General features: G+C 40.7%; 2 protein-coding genes across 2 annotated transcripts in view; both read right to left on the reverse strand.

Moving 5' to 3' along the window:
• slc18a2 (solute carrier family 18 member 2) overlaps nucleotides 1-5,289 on the reverse strand; it is a 23,957-nt gene extending 18,668 nt beyond the window's left edge. Inside the window, exons 1-4 of the mRNA XM_042066710.1 lie at nucleotides 5,206-5,289; nucleotides 4,804-4,972; nucleotides 3,264-3,609; nucleotides 288-346 (exon numbers count right to left, since the gene is read on the reverse strand). Coding sequence (XP_041922644.1) covers nucleotides 288-346; nucleotides 3,264-3,609; nucleotides 4,804-4,936 — 538 coding nt within the window. The 5' untranslated portion in view covers nucleotides 4,937-4,972; nucleotides 5,206-5,289. The remainder of the gene's footprint in view (nucleotides 1-287; nucleotides 347-3,263; nucleotides 3,610-4,803; nucleotides 4,973-5,205) is intronic.
• Nucleotides 5,290-7,014: 1,725 nt separating this feature from the next.
• Nucleotides 7,015-14,932, reverse strand: kcnk18 (potassium channel, subfamily K, member 18). The gene is made up of 3 exons (XM_042066725.1): nucleotides 14,530-14,932; nucleotides 14,185-14,295; nucleotides 7,015-8,685 (listed from the first exon to the last, which is right to left on the reverse strand). The coding sequence occupies exons 1-3, from the start codon at nucleotides 14,744-14,746 to the stop codon at nucleotides 7,892-7,894; spliced, it is 1,122 nt and encodes a 373-aa protein (XP_041922659.1). The 5' UTR covers nucleotides 14,747-14,932; the 3' UTR covers nucleotides 7,015-7,891.
• Between the last annotated feature and the right edge of the window lie 6,066 nt (nucleotides 14,933-20,998).

Here is a 20,998-nt window from a genome sequence, read left to right on the forward strand (position 1 = left end):
ATATGGTCAGCTTTAAAGACTTAAAATTCAACTTGTAGACTGCAAAGTCTGTTCATGCATGCCTCAAACTGAAACAACACCAACAACCAGCCCGGAGAAGGTTAGAGCAGGGGTGTAACTAGACTGAAAACTCTACTGGGGCACAGTCCAATCTAATGATAATAATAATAAGCTGCTGCCAAAGAGGCAACAGGAGCTAGATAAAAACCTTAACTTATTTACTGGGGTACAGCATGCGCCCCATTAAAAGAGGTCTAGTGATGCCCATGGGTTAGACTTTCACTTACTGATGGTGGAGAGAAACATGATGCAGAAGCCAGCGAACATGGGGATTTGGTAACCTATTCTGAAATGACACAGAACAAAATGTCAGATAGTGGACATACTATCCAAATGTATGAGCAATACTAAAAAGTCATAACAAGACAATACTGGACCTCCAGTGGATAAAACTAATTCCTTTTCCATCTCCCATTCAAATTGAAGTTCTGAATCTGCCTTAGACACACAGGAAAATGAAAGCTTGTTTGATATGGCGAGGGTCTTGAAAACTCCTAGAAAAGTTGTGCTAGCTAGAGGCGTGCACAATCTCTAACTCAGGTGTCCTTCCACTACATCTATTCAGGAGTAACAGATGTATGAACGCTTGTAATGGCAGTGGGAGAAATTTAGAGAAAGAATTACTGATGGCTTGGGGGGCGCTGTGGCGCAGCAGGCTACAGCGCCCGTACCATGTACAGGTCCGAGTGCCGACCTGCGGTCATTTCCCGATTCCCACCCAATCTCTCTCTCCCACTTACTTCCTGTCACTCTTCACTGTCCTGTCCAAATAAAGGCAAAAAAGCCCAAAAAATATACTTTAGAAAAAAAAGAATTACTGATGGCTCTTCTTGAAGCAATACAACAGTACTGTGGTGAGACAAATCTTAACCGGTATCCCGCAAGACTCCCTTCACTTCATTTTAATTAAGTAAGCATAGGTGTTTTAAACATGCTCATCCTTATATCAATATGATGAATCCTTAAACAAACAATATGAACAGGAAACTGCCATTACGCAAATTGAGCAACTTCATATGACAGTGTCTACATTTGTAAAGCAAACAAAAAAATATTTTTAGCAGACCCAAATGATCAACACACCCTATTGAACAACAAGATGGATAGTCATATCACTTCTGAATGGATTGGTCACAGTTTTCATTTCAACTTCTAATAAACAGCTTCAAAAACATCATCTTATCAATATCATATCAGCGTAGCCCATGTGAACAACAAAAAGATACCATGTATCCAGCAGTTGTCAAACTGGTGTTTCTACGGTCTGCCAAACATATGCAATAACACAGGAAAAATGTTTTTTTTTTTTGGTTGACTAGCTTTATGTCATCTTCTCATGGGGAGCCGTAGCCTAGTTTAAATTGCAGGGCAGTTTTGGGCTCAGCTCAGGCAGAAACAGAACATAGTGTCTCCTTTCTGCAGCATTCTCCAGAGCCAAATCTCTTCAACATTCTCTCAGAATCCACACGTGACCAACAGAATACTGTATTCACACTACACTACAATCTCTTCACAATGAAGAAAGCTATGGATTAATATAAAGATTATTTACAACCCCAAATCAGAAAAAGTTGGGACATTGTGTAAAATCCAAATTAAAACAGAATGTGATAAAATACAAGTCTCGTAAACCCATATTTAACAGCAAAAAGGACATAGACAACATATCAAATGAAAATGGAACTTTGGACTATTTCATGGAAAATATCTGTTCATTTTTAATTTGATGCCAGCAACATGTTTCAAAAAAAGTTGGGACAGGGAATGCTTACCACTGTGCTGCCTCTTCATTTAACAACATTCTATAAATGATTAGTAACTGAAGAGACCAGTTGCCAGAGTTTTGAGAATGAAATAGTGTCCCATTCCTGCCCGATATAGGATTGCAGTTGCTCAACAGTATGGGGTATTCTTAATCATGTTTTTCATTTCATGATGCACCTAATTTGGCAGGTCTGGACTGCAGACAGGCCATTTTAGCACCTGGACTCTTCCTCTATGGAGAAATACTGTTTAAATATGTGTAGAATTCATTTTGGCATTGTTCTCCTAAAATATTCAAGGTCTTCCCTTTGACATTGCCTATATATGTTGCTCAAAAACTGTATTCAGAATTGATTGTGCCTTAATGTGCAAGATGCCCATGCTGTAGGTACTAATGCACCTTCACACCGTTATAGATGTTGGGATTCAAAATGAGCACTAAAACAAGTTGGATGGGTTGGTTAAGAAGCAAATGACATTGTTTCATAATTTGTGCACACAGGTTTGATGTGATGAATACCCCTATATCTTTATTTCTAAGAGACCCTGCCTCTCTGGAATGCTCTTTTTCATACCCAATCGTGTTGCTAGTTCCCCTAATTAGTTGTGAAACATTACTCCTTTTATTTTCTTTATCATTACACAACTTTTCCTGCATTTTGTTATCCCCATCCCGACTTTGATATGTTGTCTGTGTCCTTTTTGCAACTAAATATGAGATAGTTGCAGATTATTACATTCTGCTTTAATTCGCATTTTACACGTCCCAACTTTTTCTGATTTGGGGTTGTATATAGCCTGGGTGTTCCCATGCTGCCTTGCGCGCGATTTGATTCACACTGCTAAGGCACCCTGGAGACCATGGAGCAAATTTTCACCTGAGATAGGGAACCAATCACAGAACAGGGGGGAAAGCAAGACGATGATGAGCTATGCACAGACGCATTTGATAGACATCCGTGGCACCCAATAAACGGATCTAGGCATTTTTTTCAAATACGAGAAAATGAACGTTTGGTTCCCAGACCACGTCTCATTGAGAAGTGGTGGCGCTAGCCAGGCTAGGTTGTATATATAATATATAACACATTGTGAATTACCACATTTTGCCACAACAGGCAGTACCGAGGGAGAGGAGAGGGGAGTGGAAAAGGAGTGTAACCCAGGAGATGACCTTTGCCCTGCATGACATTTAACTGTGTCATCAGCATGTACAAGTAAGACCCTCAGGAAACGCTTGTTTTTTTCATCTATCCATTTGGGTTGAACTCAGATGTTTTTCTCAAAATATCTGAAAGTGGCTACTGCATGGCCATATTTTACTGCTGATAAAAAAAATGGGCTTCCTTCGTTTTGGCCGCTCAGCATAGCACACTGTACTGAAATCAAGATGTTCATTCAGGCATCCCATCACTTGTGCCGCAGGCTGACACACCCACCTGTTAGTGAGGGGCCCGATGAAAGGGTTGGTGAGGAGCTGCACAGTGGCTTTGGAGGCGAAAAGGAGTCCAACCTTCACATTTTCATCGAGGAGCTGTTTGTCTCCTTTGGGGCAGTCTGTTCCGGTGGCGTTAGTGGTGGCCGGGGCGATGGATGTGGACGGTGCCAACGGTTTTAGAGTGGAGTGCAGGCTGACCCCACTGATCTCATATGTAGAGTTGTCATACAGTGACATAATGGTCTGGAACGTGCTAGAGGAGGGAAAGGGCATGGCGGTAGGGGTACTCCTGTCCTCCACAGCTGCCTCATCGTCCAGTGTGTAAAGGTAGCTGGGGATAATGGGCACTACACGTGACAAAAAGCAGAAAGATGTAAGACTCCCCCAACACACACACACATACACACACAATTATATAGAACACACACACGCACACACAAACACATCAGCGTATTTTGAACAATTACTGACAATAGACTTCAACCAAATCTCACACACTAGTACTAAAGCAGCAATTTCTACAAGCTTGTTTTATGACATGCTCCTTTGAAGGAGATTATCTCTCTCCTCCAGGCGCATCTTGCTCCAGTAGGCTACCGGTTTAAAGCTGCCATCTGTGTCACTTAGAATCACACAAAGCAAGGCGATGTTGTCGAGATTGTATGATGTTTGACGTGAAAACACTACACACGTTTAGGCTGTTTTATCAAATTCCTAATTTTCCTTTAGAATATTTCCGAAAATAATCTTAGCATTTAAATTGCTAAATAAAAGATTTTCTACAGTTTCCAAATCAACACGGACCTCGATGCGAATTCTGTCATTTCAGTTATGTTTTTGTCCAGTTATTGAACACCATTTTTAAACATTATACTTCCCATCAAAGGTAATTTAATTGATGGATATCGTAACCACAAAAATCGATTGTAACCTACTCTGTTATGAATGAAAACTGTATATTGACAGAATGTGTGCCTAAATTTAGCCTCCCCACTATGGTTTTAAGTTTGCCATCCTTCTAAAATGACGAAAGAGCAACGACCAGCTGACTCCTGTAATTTGATTTTGTTATTTCATTACCTCAATATATGTGATAAGCTGACTGATTTACTTATCCTTGTCTATCCTTATTAAATTAAGATGGCCCAGTGAACGTAAACCTTCGGTCCCCTCAATAAATTACCACTACTGGATTTAGATTGAATTTCGCACTTGCCAGAAATCAGTAGCCTAACCAAAGAGTTCTTATCAACAATGTAGGCTATTCACAAATGACTGCTTAACATCGAAGACGTTGAAAGTTTATCTAGCCGACTATCTCATAGTCATCGGTGGACAACAATTAGATTATGTTGAAACCTATGAATTTACAGTTAAATGTAAAATTTGAAAACTTTTTTTAGTAACACTACAAAATTGCTATGGCTACTTAACGGAACTGCAGGAATAACTATTTTATAACGCCGGTGTAAATTGTAACAGCGCCATGAGTAAAGCATGCGTAACAGGTGAATGGAGAAAACTTCAGCTTTCGTACTTACCGACCACCGTCAATAGCATATTATCCAACAAAAGAGCGATGAATACGATAAGCAATATCAATCTTCTGGACTGTCTTCTTTCTCTCATCCATGTCAGCAAACTGAATTCTTTCAGAGAATCTAATGCTCCCATTTTTACAGAATCCGAATGGGAGAGAGGGATTGAGCCCTGCAACAGGAGAAAGGGATATTGAACATCGCAAGCATCATGATGCATCAGCATATTTATTTAATAGATTTTGGTCTGAAGAGGTCAAATATCAAACTAATTTAAGTTAGCCTACACTTCGAAAGGAAAGTGTGCCAAAAAATGTATGCTACTTCAGCAAATTACAGTAAAAATAGTTATGAAGCGCAGGTCGAGTCAAATAAAACAGTTTGCTGTGCCTATTTGAATCTTACCTTAAGCGCTCATTTACAAGTGGGCTTGCTGTCACAGCCGTGGAGTAAGGCGCCAAAGATGCGGGCGTTTTACTTACTTGCCGCTTCCTGACGTCAGTGGTCCTTATCAGTCGTGAGCATCACCAGAGGCAGTACTGCGTAACCTGCGCACCAGCAGCGCTTTTGGAGAGGTACCGTATCCTCAGGACTGACGTCTCGGAGGGAGAAGTGCAACACTTGTGCCATGCGACTGACTCTCAATCAACCGCTAGCATAACATTTCAAAAGTGAACTAAATGTAGTTTCTGTTACAACAAAATTCAAGCAGATAGGGTCATTTACGCAGTCCCACGATAACTATATGGTTTGCGCTCAAAATATCTGCCATCACACGGTGCCATCATAAATGCTCTGTAGGCTATAGACAGAGAAAGTGAATGGGGGTGTGAGTTACAGGGGGCTTCTTTACACCTAATGTAACAGGATCAGATCTATGTACTTATTTAGTCCCTGTTCCCAAAGGCAATCTATGCGTTTCAACACGTTGACTAAAAATGCTCTGGCGCCATCTAGTGTTTACTACACCTTCTTTTTCCTCTTGTATTTTTGCGGCCTCGCAGGAATAGTTGCAGTCTCCCGAAGGGGGCAGTGTTAACTTCCCCTACTTTACTGAGGCTATACTGTCACTCACTGAGAGACCATTCGAATATAACTACTGTACTACAGTACGGAATGATGCAGCTGTCTGTGATTCTATTTCTGAACAATAACATGTCATATGATTATATTACAGTGAAATTGTTTCCAGATTGGTCCCAGATTGCCATTCCATGAGAACGTTGGCTACATCCTAACTGAATCATCCAAGTACATCCCTGCTGAAAAAACAGCTGGAAACTAGCTTATGCTGGTAGCGTTGGTCTTTGCTATGTAGCTGGTAGCGTTAGTCTTTGCAATGTAGCTGGTTGGGCCACCAGTTGGACATGCTGGCGTGACCATCTGAGGAAGCTGTTCATGCTGGTGTGACCAGTCTGTCATGTGGGATACAGATGGTATAAGATGGTCATGCTGGTGACCAGCCTGCTAAGCTTGACATTGTTGGTGCAAGATGGTCATGGTTTTCTAAAATAACCAACATAAGCTGGCATGGCCAGTTAAACCAACAATGTAAGACTAGCAACACCAGCTACCAGCTTCAGGTGGTACGACAAACAAAACAAGCTGAATTACCATTGTAAGCTAGTTAAACCAGCTGAATGTTTTCGCAAGAGTTTTGCTGGTCTAGCTTGTCAACCTAGGGTGGTCAAACAAGCTGGTTAACAAGCTGGTCAACCAGCAAAGTACTGCCCCTCTAAGTGTCGTAGAAATTGTAATGCATTCTTGTTAAAATGCCAAAATACCATTCCACATCTTGAGTCACAAAAGCAGTGAGTCTCTGTTCATTATGTTTTGCATTTATTTTAATATTGGTGTTAGAGAACAAGCACCCAGGCACACAGACAGACCAAGATACATTATTCTATTGTAATGCTGAGATGAAAATGTTCTATTTTCTTTGGGATGCAATAATGCAAAGAGACATATGATGAAAAACAATTGACACACAAATCCTGGTCTTCAAATCCTTACCATTTCCCCTCTGTTTAAATCTACAAATGACTGTACAAATGATTCATTTCACAAGGAAAACGTGATTGTTTCACAACCCACGAAGTTTGCACATCAGCTGTCAGTAAATTAGATAGACATTAAGCAGTGCTTCTCTCTATGAAACATGATACAGGCATTATTGTTTATGTTGAGCTTCAGGAGATGCCATGACTTTTTTGGGGGGGGTTTCCGGTTCCGGCGCCGGCAAGAGTGGCAGCCTGCTTAGTAGCTCCGTGTCTTTGTGTTTTGTTTCTACGTCTTTTCTTGAATTTCCCCTGGTAGTATCTATCTATCTATCTATCTATCTATCTTTGACTTGGCATTCCATACCACAAAAACACTTGCAGTGGATGGGATCATGAAAGACTTTGAGGGACCATTAATGCGGCAAAGACATCTCTAATATAAACTATCGAACAGCTGAGTTATTAAACACTTAAGGTCACTTAAGGTCCATCTAAACACTCTTACTCTGGTCAATGAAATAGAGCAGTTTGTAGAAAATGTAAGCAAAAATCCATCCATTTCCATCCTGTTTAACACATTGTACAGAGTATATCATTGGTAGCCATAAAACTCCAGGAAAGCACCAACAATGCAAGTACGCTGTAGATATGCTTTGTTCTGTATATTTTGGAAATTGCTATACAGTAGAACTCTTTATGCAAAATTCCAGTGGGCATTACCATAAATTACCATTGAACATCCATATTATGATTGCCACACTGTACAAAATAACATACATATTCATTCAGCTTCATGCTCATGTTAAATTATTCATGCTAACACTACCTAAGCCACAACATCCACTAAAGCCTTTCAGGAAGTCACACTTAGTCAAGGCTGTCCAATTCTGCTTGGAAACCTTTGGTCCTATGGCCTATTCCAAACCACTCTGAATCTCCGCTGGACAAACATGACAGACTGTTAGCTTCTGCTGTCTATCCTTCTCAATAAGGAAATCAGACCCCTCTCAAACTAATTCCTGAATCCCACCTCGTTCAGTCTCCGCTCCTTCCGGCGACTAGGCAGCTGTCTCTCTCTGTCCCGTCATCTGTCAGTCATGCATAACCTCATACTTGACCCGTCCGCGGCTGATGCAGCGCATGCAGCGCCGGTAGCAGCTGATGATGCTGGACTGGCCCAGCTTAAAGGCCATGGACATAATGGCCATGCCACTGATGATGAAGACGAACGTGAGCATGAAATACTTGGGGTGCGAGGGCACAATGTCGCCGAAGCCGATGGTGGTCAGCGTGATGAAGCAGAAGTAGAACGCGTCGAAGATCTTGAGCTCCGTCTCCCACAGGGGGAGCACCAGGCCGCCGAAGAGGATGTAGGCGAACACCACCAGCAGGATGAGGAGCATGGGCACGTTGAACTGGTCCATGTCGGTGCCGATGCCGTCCAGGTCCCAGAGGGCGTAGTTGGTTGTCGGCGCGCGGTTCAGCTCAGGGCAAGAGTGGCTGCGCAGCAGCGGGACGACATGGCCCAGCTTCTCACGCGCGATCAGCTGCTCGAAGATCTTCTGGTTGTTGAACAGCCGCACGGACTTGCGCTTGACCGAGGCCTGCGTGCGGAGCACCTGCCTGATGTCCAGCGGCTCGCGCACCACCACCGTGTGGCTGAAGGTGTACGTGCCGTCGGTCGGCGTCCCCTTGCGCCTTGCCCACAGCCGCCGACGCAGGAGCCTCACCAGTTTGTGCAGGTGGTGGTAGCCCTGTGACAAGAGGCGTGCCAAGACGTCGCCCACGTCTGTGATGACCAGCAGCATGAGCGGGATGCCCACCATGGCGTAGAGGATACAGATCACCTTGCCGGGCAAAGTGACAGGATAGATCTCTCCATAGCCTGGGCAGTTCCAGCAGAGAAAAACACACAGGAGACAGAGTGATGAAATGGCATTGCAAAACCACTGCATATACTTTGTTACTCGTATTTGTTGCTAGCAAATTACACAGTAGTTTGAGCTAGTGAAGACAGCCTCTGCTGGAAATTATTGTGTGCTGTCTACAGGTGGGATTCATAGACTCTCTGTTCATACCCTTTCACATTCTTACATTAAATAAACACACATCATTAATATAACATAGAAAAAAAATGTTTAAATATCCTATTGCTAATGAGTCTTGCCAGGAGTGAACATTAACTGACCCCATGTGCTTGAGTAGAGCTGTGAGTAATTAGCGTCTGGTGCTCATAAAAGACATGCGAACATGCTGCAGACGGCCAAGGCTTGAGGTAATATGTCCCCTAGGATGTCCTAGGCTGGTTGCCTGCCTGATCACAACCAGTTTGGTTCTGGAGTCAGTTACTAGGTGGATTAGAACCACAGGTTTATGTAATCATGTTTGGATCCGAATACACACAAGAAGACAGTTATTGACATACAGAGAGCTTAAAGTGGTCACTGAAGGCCACCACCATGAACACATATTTCTGTCACAGCAATCAAGCCTAAAGCGAAAAAACATTACTATTGATTGTGTGCCTCTCATCTACATAATCAATAATCTGCCTCTTTTATCAATATATGCCATCTCTTGTGAATAAATCCTTCATTGTCGAATGACTACTGTATGTGCAAACACATGTTTGAAGACACTCAAACTGACAGCATTTTTCACAGAATTATTGTACCAATTTCTAACAGCCTAAAGCACCCCCTCCCCCATGTTTTCAAATGGAATCCTTCCCTATGCACATGAGCTAAGGTAAAAAGTACTACAGCCATGGAGATTATTACTGTTTTAACAGCAAACACAATCTCCAAGGATACACCATCACTCGACTACCCTACCTGCTGCCAACTTTATATTTACAGAAGTATGACAATTAGAGTAATTGCTGTACCTACCTACCATTTATAAGGTATGCTCATAAAAACATGAGTTAAAGCTTTCCCATTAATATAAAAGCATTCATATGGCAGTGTATTTATAATCAGTGGTTAAAGTGGGATTTGGCAGGTGGGGGAACCCTAAAATCCAGTGTCGGTGCAATGGCGAAAAATGACTCACTGTTGGACAACATATTGAGTATCGTGGTGTAGCAATACTTTTTGGACAAGAATTGCTAGCTTCTTGGTCACCTCTGTACATGCGAAAAATTAACTCACCATTTAATTTAACAATATCATCACGCTATATCATTGGTATGAAAGAATATATTTATTATTAATTTATCTGAGGTGGCGGAACTGCGTCCCCCCCCCTAGCCAGACGAGCCAGACCCACATCAAGATGTAGGCCCTGGCAGCAAATGTAATTTGCTGCCGCTAGGGTGTGTCTAGATTTCTAGGCTAGCACACTGTCCATTCCACATGCAAACATTTATTTGAATAAAACACAACGTTTCGGTCTCAGACCTTCATCAGGTAAATAGTGTGTAAAAAACACAAAAAAAGCAAATAAAAACACAAATAATGTAAATACCTTGAAAGTAATCGTGGCAATGGCGTTTACCACAGATACAAACAAAGACCTGACACTATTATTCATAAAAATCATTTCATAATTTATTGAATAAGAGCAGAATACCAGAATACCAAATAGAACTTTTCAATACGCTAAATATCAGAGTACATTTTTACATTGTGTTTGTTAAAAATGAATATTGTCTGATTTATTGTTTATCGGTTTTTGAAACCGTCAAATATTGAAATCGTTATCGGCCTTAAAAATCCCATATTGGTCGGGCTCTATTACTGGGATAGTCCTCTACCTCCTGAGCCACCGAAAGAAAGGCCACAGCCTGAACTTGAGTGTTGTCCTGAATCAGTAAATTAATTTGAATTCAAGTAAAGGGAAGTTCTGGGATCCGTCAGTCTTAATCTAAAGATACATTTTGCACACCTGTGCTTCAGAGACAAACAACAATGGTTTCTATGAATTGTGATATTCTACACCTTTCAGTTGTTTGTTAAAAGCCTTGGCACTATCCTTTACTGCATGGTGCCTTCCAATAAAGCCATAGCTATAAATCCTTAAGTCATATGAGAGTATGGTTATCTTGCATTATGCAATTGTAAGGCTTGCAATAAAGCCATACTGTAGCTATACATCTTTCTTCTTCAAAAAGGTGGATGACATGCTGATGCAGTTTTAGCCGTCACTTAATGCACTCAATGCAATGCCTACTGTATTGATCGGCGCAATTACATTCTTTTTGAGTCTAAACATCCTCTCCACGGTGGTCTATTCACAGAAGTTAATGCACTTATGAGGTTTAAACGGCCCTCCGCTTCGCGTCGGGGCCGTTTTACAACCTCGACCGTGCAATAACTTCTGTGAACAGACCACCGTGTCGTCCATTATCCCTTACTTATATATCTTTAGAACCAGTTGGAATTTATATTCCAAGGAGGACTTTCATCCCATGATAAATGCAATTTACACTAGCATTGGTCTAGGTATATGTGTAAAAATCAGTGCAGCTCTTTGCTGTTCTTTGTCATCAATCATTGATCCGGGATTGCTAGCTAAATTACCATCTCCGCAAAACCACTAACTGTGTGTGTGGGGAGGGGGATAATGGACAGATTGAAAGGAGGCTCCACTAAATCTTGCAGTTTCCTTGGAAGAGTTTAAAGAGATTTTCAGCTCCCACAACCGGAGGGAAATGTATCAAGACGGTTGGGAGGGATATTATGCCAGATACTCCACCTCTCATTACCAGCATGATGTTCATTCCACCCTTTCACTTCCCGGTCCTGTCCCCAACCTAGGCTGTTTTTTTACTGTCCGGGTGTACATAATGTCACAAGAGACTTTCCCAGACATTCAGACCAGAAATAATCTAGCTATAGTCTATTGTCTTGTCACATGATCAAATAGAGACTTGACATTGAATAACAATATCATCCAGCATTTATTACATGCCTATATTTATAGTTTATGTGTAATAAACATATAATTTGGCAACTAATACTGACTATATTGACCATGCCAGTTTTGAGACATCAATTATTTACATTTGACATTTATTCTTTTAGCAACTGCTTTTATTCAAAGCAACGTACAACATTAGGAATAACAGTCAAGCTACAATGCAAAGGAGACCTAGGTAATTATAAATGCTACTTTAATAAATATTACTACCAAAGGGTGGGAGTACAGAAATCCATGTATAGTCAAAGTATTTACTGTAAGTGTTAAGGAAATGCAGGTAGAAGGAAGTAGAGAGGGAGGGAATAAGGGGAGTGCATGGTAAGCGCATGTTTGATGATTGACAGAGAGATTCTAAGGGTCATTAGGGGGAATTAGATGCTATTGTTTTTAGGTATGAGAGCTAAAGGAATTTGGATGTCATCACTAAAGAAATCTTTGAATAAGTACCTAACAATCCAACACATTTTTACCATCTGTGTAGTAATATATTATGATCAACAGTGAACAGTGTCAACGGATGCACCAAGGTTCAATAACACTAGGACTGATGTCTAGTTGGTTAGTTTTTGAGGTGTATGTAATTTAAAACCTTAATGAGAACTATTTGAGTGCTAGAAACCAGACTGAAAGTTGTCTGTAGCTGTTAGGCACGCTGTTTGACAAGTCTGTGAAACTTTTCAATATGACTTTTACTAGACTACATCATTCAAATGCAACTCTGCAACATCACCCTGTCTCTCTCTCTCATTAGAAACATTTGTCGATCGTCAGAAACTAACAACAGTCAGTATCCATAATATGTATGATTCATCAATGACCTTTCCTCAACATTCCTCTCTCTTCAGTGACATACCCTCTCTGGGTTCTTTGGCTTACTTTAAAGTGAACCCACAAAGTAAACACACACACATCACCCATTAGCCTCACCACTGCCACCACCACCACTCTGCACCATTATACTCCAAGATTCTTATGAGATCATCAGCCGAGAGGAAATGGATCACTGGCACTGATCACATTAGAATTGGGAAGGTGCTGCGCTCCAGCTGAGAGTCTGCTTCCTGTGGGCTGGCACAGCAACGTTACACACACACACACATGTACACGCACATGCGCGCGCTCGCACACACACACACACACACACACACACACACACACACACACACAGTGAGTGCTCTCAGGCATGATGTCACACTTTTGATGTTTCACACAGTTCACACAGACGTCCTGTTAACAGGAAATATCTTACTGCTTAACTCGTGGCTGAATGTGTGCTGACACCCAGCCAATTCCTCGAGAAAAGGTGTTTAAAGATGCACAGGTCATCCCACACCTGAGTAATTGAGAACATACACAACTACTTCAATTAACCAATTACTTTGGTTAACCACTGCCATTCCTATGCTCAGGACGGCGTGAACCTTGTGATACTTTCATTTCGGCGTTTTATGCACAGCTGAATTGGTACAGCTGTTGATAGCTGTGGTGCAGATTGGACATTCAACCACATAGAAGTTTTATAGCTTTGCCAAGCCCAACAATAATTTAGTCATTCACTCCAAGGATCAGATATTTTACCATCCTCCTTTCATTTGTAAAATAAAAGCAATTTTAGCAATTAACAGAATTAGCTCTGGGCAGTGACCATTAAAATACTGGCCTAGAGCCCTTTAAGAAACTTGTGCTTATTTGCATGATGCATTCTGAGTTATCAGAGGATGAGCGTAGTCATGGCAACTTTCTTCTGTTACAGAATCAACGATAACATGCAGATGAAGTTGAAAACTGAGGGCAGACTGGATGGGAGTCAACTGAAAAGATCATTCTCATATTATCACATGAAAATAAAAAATGATTACAACATGACATACTCCATGATGATGATGATGATGGCCTAGGGCCGAAACGTATGTTTGTTGAAGTTAATGGTTGAATTAAGACTTATTAAGAGCTTTTTTTTAACTTGCACCCAAAGAGGACATGCATTTTTGTAGTTGAGCGCAACTGTTCCTGTGAATAAAATGACTTCCCTCTCCTTTCGTTGTGTCAACATGAGCATTTAATGCTAGGTTTCACTTCATACAGGCTAAATGCACATAGACATCCTCTTAACTGCCTGGTTGCCATGAGTAACCTTGAAAGGAAAGCTCTCTGGCCAGTGACCACAGTGCATAATGAACAAGCGCCCTACGCAAACACTATGCTGTTCTAGTCTGACCGATTAATTCAGAAACAACCCAACTATCTTCAGGAGAGCACACAGACAACACACACACACAGAAAGAGACAGACAACACACACACACACACACAAAAACACACACACAAACACACCATCTGCTATTAGGCTTCTTCATTTGAGCTGAGCTTGTCACTGGTTAGGAAATGTCATTCATTTTTGAATAGATGATATTTACTTTCTGAGTAAACCAGAATGGGAGTTGTGCAAATGTGACACTTACCCACTGTTGTGAATACAGTGCAGCAGAAGAAAAGAGATCCATAAAACGACCAGTTGTCTGGATGCTGAAGCCAGATAGCTTTCAGCTCCTCCCTTAGCACCCTGTCAACGGCTTAAAACAGTGTATCTGGTGTAATTAAATGAGATGGAACAAAAACTCGCACTTACTGTAGGCAAACACAGCTCTGATGAAAATACCAAAGTAAGTGAACAAGACCTCTGAGGTCTGAGCAATAGTTAACTATAGAATAAAGTGTTAGCCTAGTTTAGTTTGATAAAGAGATGGGCCTAAAAAGATGGCTAGATAACTAATCTGAATTTAGAGTTAACAGACTTTATACACTACCTGATGCGTTTGCTTGAGCCATTAATTTCAAGACGAATTCCCTGTATTCCTGTTGGTCAGTCAATTCTCTTCCTCCTTCAATTTTCCAAAACACCACAGCTCCCAACGCGGCATACGCGATGAGAGACAAAATCAAGAAAACGTGCGGGAAAAGTCTCCAGAAGATAGTGTAGCATCTTCGTCTTTCACGCGGATTTCCGTTTGTAGGCACGGACATGTTTATAGTACGAAGAGCAGAAAGGAAATACACTGCTCGTGGCACATGTGTTCCCGCATACCAGCAGCATCCACACGCGCACACCCAGTAGAGCGCGACAAGCGCGTTTCGCTGAATCTTCACCACCACTTGGGTTAACTTCCTATAGACCACTAGTGTTATGTGTTATTGACCCAACCTGTCATCATAATCATCATCATCACTCCTCCCATTCGACAGTTGCTCACGGTCAGGACACGGTATTACTGTAAGTTCATCGGTCTATTCTAGTTTGTTTTAATAGGCTAATCATAGGCTATTGTTAGACCTAGGCTATAGATCGAATTCAATCAGAGATGATGAATCTGTTTCCTGTGATTTGGTCCAAAAAACCTAAGAAGTTTGTATGCCTTTAGCATAATTTATTGAGAAGAGTTAACTTTTAGCTGGGAAATGGCTGCTCTAAGGTAAATAAAATCTGAACCTTGACAGCCCCATATAAGAAGATGTTGCAAGGCAAGTCACATGACTGCATTCTAACTGTAGAACAGAGAGGACCCCTTCTTCAAACGGGACTGTCCTTGTGATGACAGCTGAAGTGCATGGCCAGTGTTACTAGAATAAATATTTATCTGTAATAACAGTTTGTATAAAAGGATGGTGTGTGGCCATGCCAAGACTTTACAGAGAATATCTTTCCCCCAAGGTATACATCAGCTCTCATAGCTTGCTTTAAAGATGTTATGTCCAACCAGAGGGCAGTCAAACATACCTCTTGGAACATATATTCAGATGGCATACCTTCTGGGGCACCATGGTCAGTGGCTGGCGTCTGTCATCTCCTTTACCATGTAAGGTCCGTCAGGTGGCCATGCATCGTACGTGTTTGCAAACATATAAAGTTGATGTCTGTCCATACTATTTTAAATAAATCATCCAGAGTATTAAGAATAAGATTATAAATCTTACAAAGTTACACTAAACTTCCTTTTTCATTCTGTTATGGATGACAAAAACACAGGCACGTGGATTGAAAATGGCCTCCACTTCAGGAATTTACATTTCATTATTGTCTTCTTAGGTTAATTTCAATTATGAATATAATAAGCTAATAATAATAATAATAATAATAATAATAGAATACTATAATAGCTAAGAAATGTGTTTAAAGGCTTCATTGTAATTTTATATTGATGATGGTTTATTTCAGTTGGGGTCCAGAGCTGATACAACTGTTTTCACACTGTATCAACCAGGTCCCTTCCACTAAGGCAGGGGTCTCAAACTCAAATGAGCTGGGGGCCAATTCTGCCAACGTCATCTGATTGGAGGGCCGGCTATTTCTGAAAATGCAATGTTCTTTTTTTCAAATACCACACAAAACTGCAAACAGAAAGTGCAAGTGTTTTTATCTAGTTTTAGACACCTGTGCTAGCAACCTTAGCTTATAAATAAAATAATGATAAAATAATTATTAATACAAATTATAAAATAAATGAAAAACATAAAAACAGGTGTGTGTGTGTGTTTCACACCAAATAAAAATATTTCCTCTCATAACTTTTTTAAACCTGGCAAACTAGGCATCAAGGTTAAGAAAGCCATTGCCAACACCATTGGATTTTTATATCAAAATGTCAAAAGGCCATGGCTTGAAAGTGGTCAGAGATAAAGTCCTACTGTAAATGTAAAAATCTTTGAGTAAAACAAAAGTTTATGAAGGGGGTAAATTTACCCATGTAATTTGTCACTGGATGGCAAGCACCTCAAATTATGCACCTTTCAGTAAATACTGGATGAACATATTTAAGCAGGTTTACTTTCCTTTTTTCATATTACCCACATAACAAATTAACAGGAAAACACCTAAGATGTTGTGGTTTAGTAATAGATTACTACAATATAGGCCTACAATAAAGTATTCTGGTCAAACAGTTCCTATCGCGGGTAATCTGCAGTACCCAGAAGTTCGCATCATATTGCGGGTGACTTTGTAGTTCTTTAGAGCCCTATTTCTACTAGCCCTGCTGTCTGTACCACATCCATTACGGACACTATCACGATTACCACTGCAACCTCCAATCTATGTTGGGCAGAGGGTCGAAACAAGCATGGTATGCTTAGTGGACACCGTTGTATACACGCACCTCCATTCACAGACGCACCGTGACTATCACTGTCATAGACGATCGATCATAATCTCCAAAAGGATATTCTCCTTCAGAATTAGAATAGGTGAATAACATATCTTACCTAAGACTTAATCACACGTGAACGTTTTTCAACATTTGGTGTAGGCCTATTTCTGCTTCAATTTCTGCAACACTATGGCCTGCATCGCTTCCGCGTCATTACATATGCACGTCTTTGTGTTTCTCGCGTGTAATACAAGTATTTCCTGAAAACTTTGCGCAGCGATTTTGGGTTTGAATCAAGCTCTGGATGTCTTGCACATAGTGGAGCAGAGTAGGCCTACAAATGAGATGTCATCGTACCTGGATCTATCGTCTATTTTAATCAGTATCGTTGTTTGTCGCAATTAATAGCCTCAAGGGCCGGATTACATTATTATTTTGTCATACGTCGCGGGCCGGAATTGGGCAGGACGCGGGCCGGGTGTTTGAGACCCCTGCACTAAGGGAACTGTTGCCCAGACGGCCTTTCCCCCGGATTATTTACGTTAATCACCCTGGTGCAAATTCAAACTCGTCAAGAGGGTCCCCTACCCCTTGCTCAGTTCTCTCTGTAGGTGTAGACCATCCTATAGCATGCCATAGCACAGACTGATTGGGTCAGATTCAATTAGAGCAACAGCTGAGACTCAGGCATACGCATAAGATGACCAGTGCAGTCTTCATTAGATATCAGAATAACCCATGCAAGACGAATAGGGTCTGGTAGCCATGAGTGCCCCCCCCCCCCCCCCACCCCTTTCCCCATCAGTGTGGTGAATGTAACTGGTTGTACAGTAATTAAAAGAAAATGAAAAGAAAAACGAGTACGTACTCGTTGTCGTTTTCTTACGGGGATAAACAGTGACAGGTTACCGGGGGACCTTTTACGCTAACCTTCAAAATGTAGCAAGTAGGTTACGTGCAGATCTTTTCATCACAGTCTTTGACAAGGCTTGGCTGCGTGCACAGGACAGAAAATGGAGATTGTGATCATTATTATTGTAGATTATAGACTACCTCATTTATTCCTTGAATGGAAATGCAGGTTATGCTGGTGTGTCTGTGTCTGTCAATATCAGGCGCAGTTTATTTTAGCAGATTATTCATTTAGAATTTGTAGCCTAGACTAAATCACTCTGTGCGTAAAAAGACGCTACTTGCAGTCCAATCAGCTTGAATGAAACCACCCAAATATGATTAGCCTAAATTGCACGTCGGTTCAATGATAATTTTCTCGCGAACCATTTATCACAGCAACTTGGCGCTAATATCATTGGAAAGCTTAGATTCCGCTTGTTCACATGATGTGTGATATCATATGTATAGGTTTAGTTTAGTTGAACCTCATCTGTCAGGTATGACCTACCAGGTTGACACTTCAGCGTGAAAAATACTCAATAATACTCAAAGCATACCTGAAGCCGGGGAAATGCGGGGGGAATGATCCTGGGATGGCTTCTGAAGTAGCATCGTAAATGAGACAAAATTTAGAAAATTCCAGACAGGGGGTGCTCTTGAACCCTCTCACCGTCTCTGAAAGCATAACCGTGGCTCAACAGGTAGATCTATAGATAGGCTAAACTCATTTTTCAGGCATTTGACCGACCAGGTTGACACTTCAGCGTGAGAAATCGGGGGTGTGGCGTGTGAGTGTGTGAAACTAATCAAATGCGTGTGTCTCACGGCCAATGCGTGAGAGTTGGCAGCTATGCTGTTTACAGCTCTTCGAGTCACGGTAAAATGTCATTTTTGGTACATAGCTAATTTAGATACACCTATAGTGTGGGTGCTTGGGTTTATTTAGGAATCCGCCGTCTTGGTTTGTATAGAAATGCATATTAAGTGACAGGCCTACACGCAAGACGGCGGAAATACGGGACCGACGGTAATAGGGGGAGTTCCGATAACTAAGTCATTCTATAAAGAGAGTAGTTTAACTGTAATTCAAGAAAAATGTCAATAAAGTATCTATCTATCTATCTATCTATAACAATGCACATTGTCTATAACCTCTCTTGAACTGGTGATGATTCATTCTTAAGCTGATCAAACACGTTTTACCCTCTTTTTGAAACTGTACAAAATGCAGCTTATGAAACCGAAACAAACTCACTACACTGGCGCCAATGCTTAAGAGTCTACACTGCCTTCCAGTAAATCACAGAACTGACTTTGGCACTAAATGGGACAAAACCCAATGACCTCTCAGGTGTATCAGCTACATACAATTAGATCACATCAGAAAAATCTGTTGCTAACAGCTACTGTTAGAACATGGTGAAGAAGCTTTTAGCTGCTATGCTGCTCTGCCTTTGAACCAATATTTAATGTTCTTTCTTTCTGCTTATTTGTAAAGCACTTTGGATTTCCTTGCCCTAATCTTGTTGCCTTTTTAATACAGCTGAGCTACATTTGGACCATCTTCATATTGTGGCTTTGGTCAGGTCTAATGCCTGTCAAGTGAGCACTGTCTCTATTCATGACTCACAAACAGGGTGGTGTTTACTGTGCAATGGAAAGTGTTTATGTACTAAAGTAACCTAATTTAAGTTTTCAAACCTCATTAGACACTCATTCTTAAAAGGAAGCCGTTGGAGTGAAATGTAGTTACATTTCGGACTAACACAATTTCAAAGGGCAGAACACCAGGGTGTTCGTTCAGTGAGTGTATACGGGATCAAGCAATTATCTTACAAAGATTCTTAAATTGAAACTATTTTGTGTGTGTGTGTGTGTGTATGCTTGCTGAGCTATCTTTTGAACTCTTCAACATGGTGCATGGCAGGTCTCTCTAGTTTAAAGCCTAAACATTTCTTAAGAAGCCACTCTACTACTTTCCTGCACTACCACTTTCTATAGCAGTAATGGCTTGTTTGAAAACATAACTGAGACAGATTGTGCCCCATTCATGCAGTTTGAGGGAGTCACTTTTGTGCATGTTTAACACGTTATGTTGGTATTGCTCTGCAGCTATGTGTTTGTTCTAATTGAAATAATTTACCAATTAAATACCATTTAAATGTATTTAAAATAAAAATACTGTATTTCTGCAAATCACTTGGCACTGCATTACACTAAGCATTGCCAACCACAAAGAAACTAAGGTGAGTTGTAATGTGGATGGTTACATTATGAAAACACACGCAAAACATCTGCATTTTCTTTACCATGGAATTAAACAAATAAACCATAGGCTTTTGCAGTATCCATATGTCTACCTTTATATACTCATGAATTGAAGCTGAAATTGCCACTAAAACAAAAATAAATGCATGTCATAAAGACCACATCAATTCAAGTAATTCAACTTTGAAAGTTTACTGTGAAGGAAAAAAAACTTTTTTTTTTTTTTATTGCAAGTGATCTGCAAGTTTACCTTGAATGACACACAAATTCTCCCTCAGTTGCTTAAATTGTGTGTGTAGTAAGCTACACTGGACATTAAATCCAGATTATACAACTCAAAACTCAAACTAAAATCATTTTGTTTAGCTCAAAGATTGCATACTTGAGCATAGCACTGTAGAATCTTTGGTTAGGATGTACTCATTCACACTTGTGCACTAAGTCAACTGTGAGTAACCAGGCACAAGACACCTTTAAAAGTGGACACTTACACGTGGGTCCCAAATGTGACTTCTCTTAATTTGCAAATAAGAAGGCTGGTTAAGCCTTACCTATCCAGCTCTGCCCAAGACCTCCAAGAGGAAGCTTGGTCTAAGCTGAGAGTTCAAGTGTTAGAATTATCTGCACTGATGGTTGACAGAACGTTGTTACTAATAAGTATCCAATCCATACTTAGCATCATGACATTGTCATAGACATCATCAGATGTTTGGATGAGCAAGGTCACAGTGTTTTCTGCACACTACACCTTAAGAAAATTCTAAATAAATGTATGTTTGATAATTAATTAGATGTTCAGCCACTACACGAAGCATCCACCTATTATGCTCATGTAGCCTAATCAGTAAATGAGATTGACAGTGAAAATACGTACTATATAACATTTAATGTAAATTGGGTTTTACACATAATTTTAAGATTTGACCTGAATGGAATAATGCAATTCATTCATTCAGGTTAGAAGTCTTTCTGG

This window comes from Alosa sapidissima, chromosome 16 (assembly GCF_018492685.1).
Source record: "Alosa sapidissima isolate fAloSap1 chromosome 16, fAloSap1.pri, whole genome shotgun sequence".
Lineage (NCBI taxonomy): Eukaryota > Metazoa > Chordata > Actinopteri > Clupeiformes > Clupeidae > Alosa > Alosa sapidissima.

Excerpts from the sequence above, each read along its gene's own strand:
- kcnk18 (XM_042066725.1), bottom strand. The coding sequence starts at position 14,746 with ATGTCCGTGCCTACAAACGGAAATCCGCGTGAAAGACGAAGATGCTAC. Across the intron at positions 14,296-14,529 it reads GGCTCAAGCAAACGCATCAG|CCGTTGACAGGGTGCTAAGG; the intron begins GTAGTGTATAAA and ends CACTGTTTTAAG. Across the intron at positions 8,686-14,184 it reads CACTGTATTCACAACAGTGG|GCTATGGAGAGATCTATCCT; the intron begins GTAAGTGTCACA and ends GGAACTGCCCAG.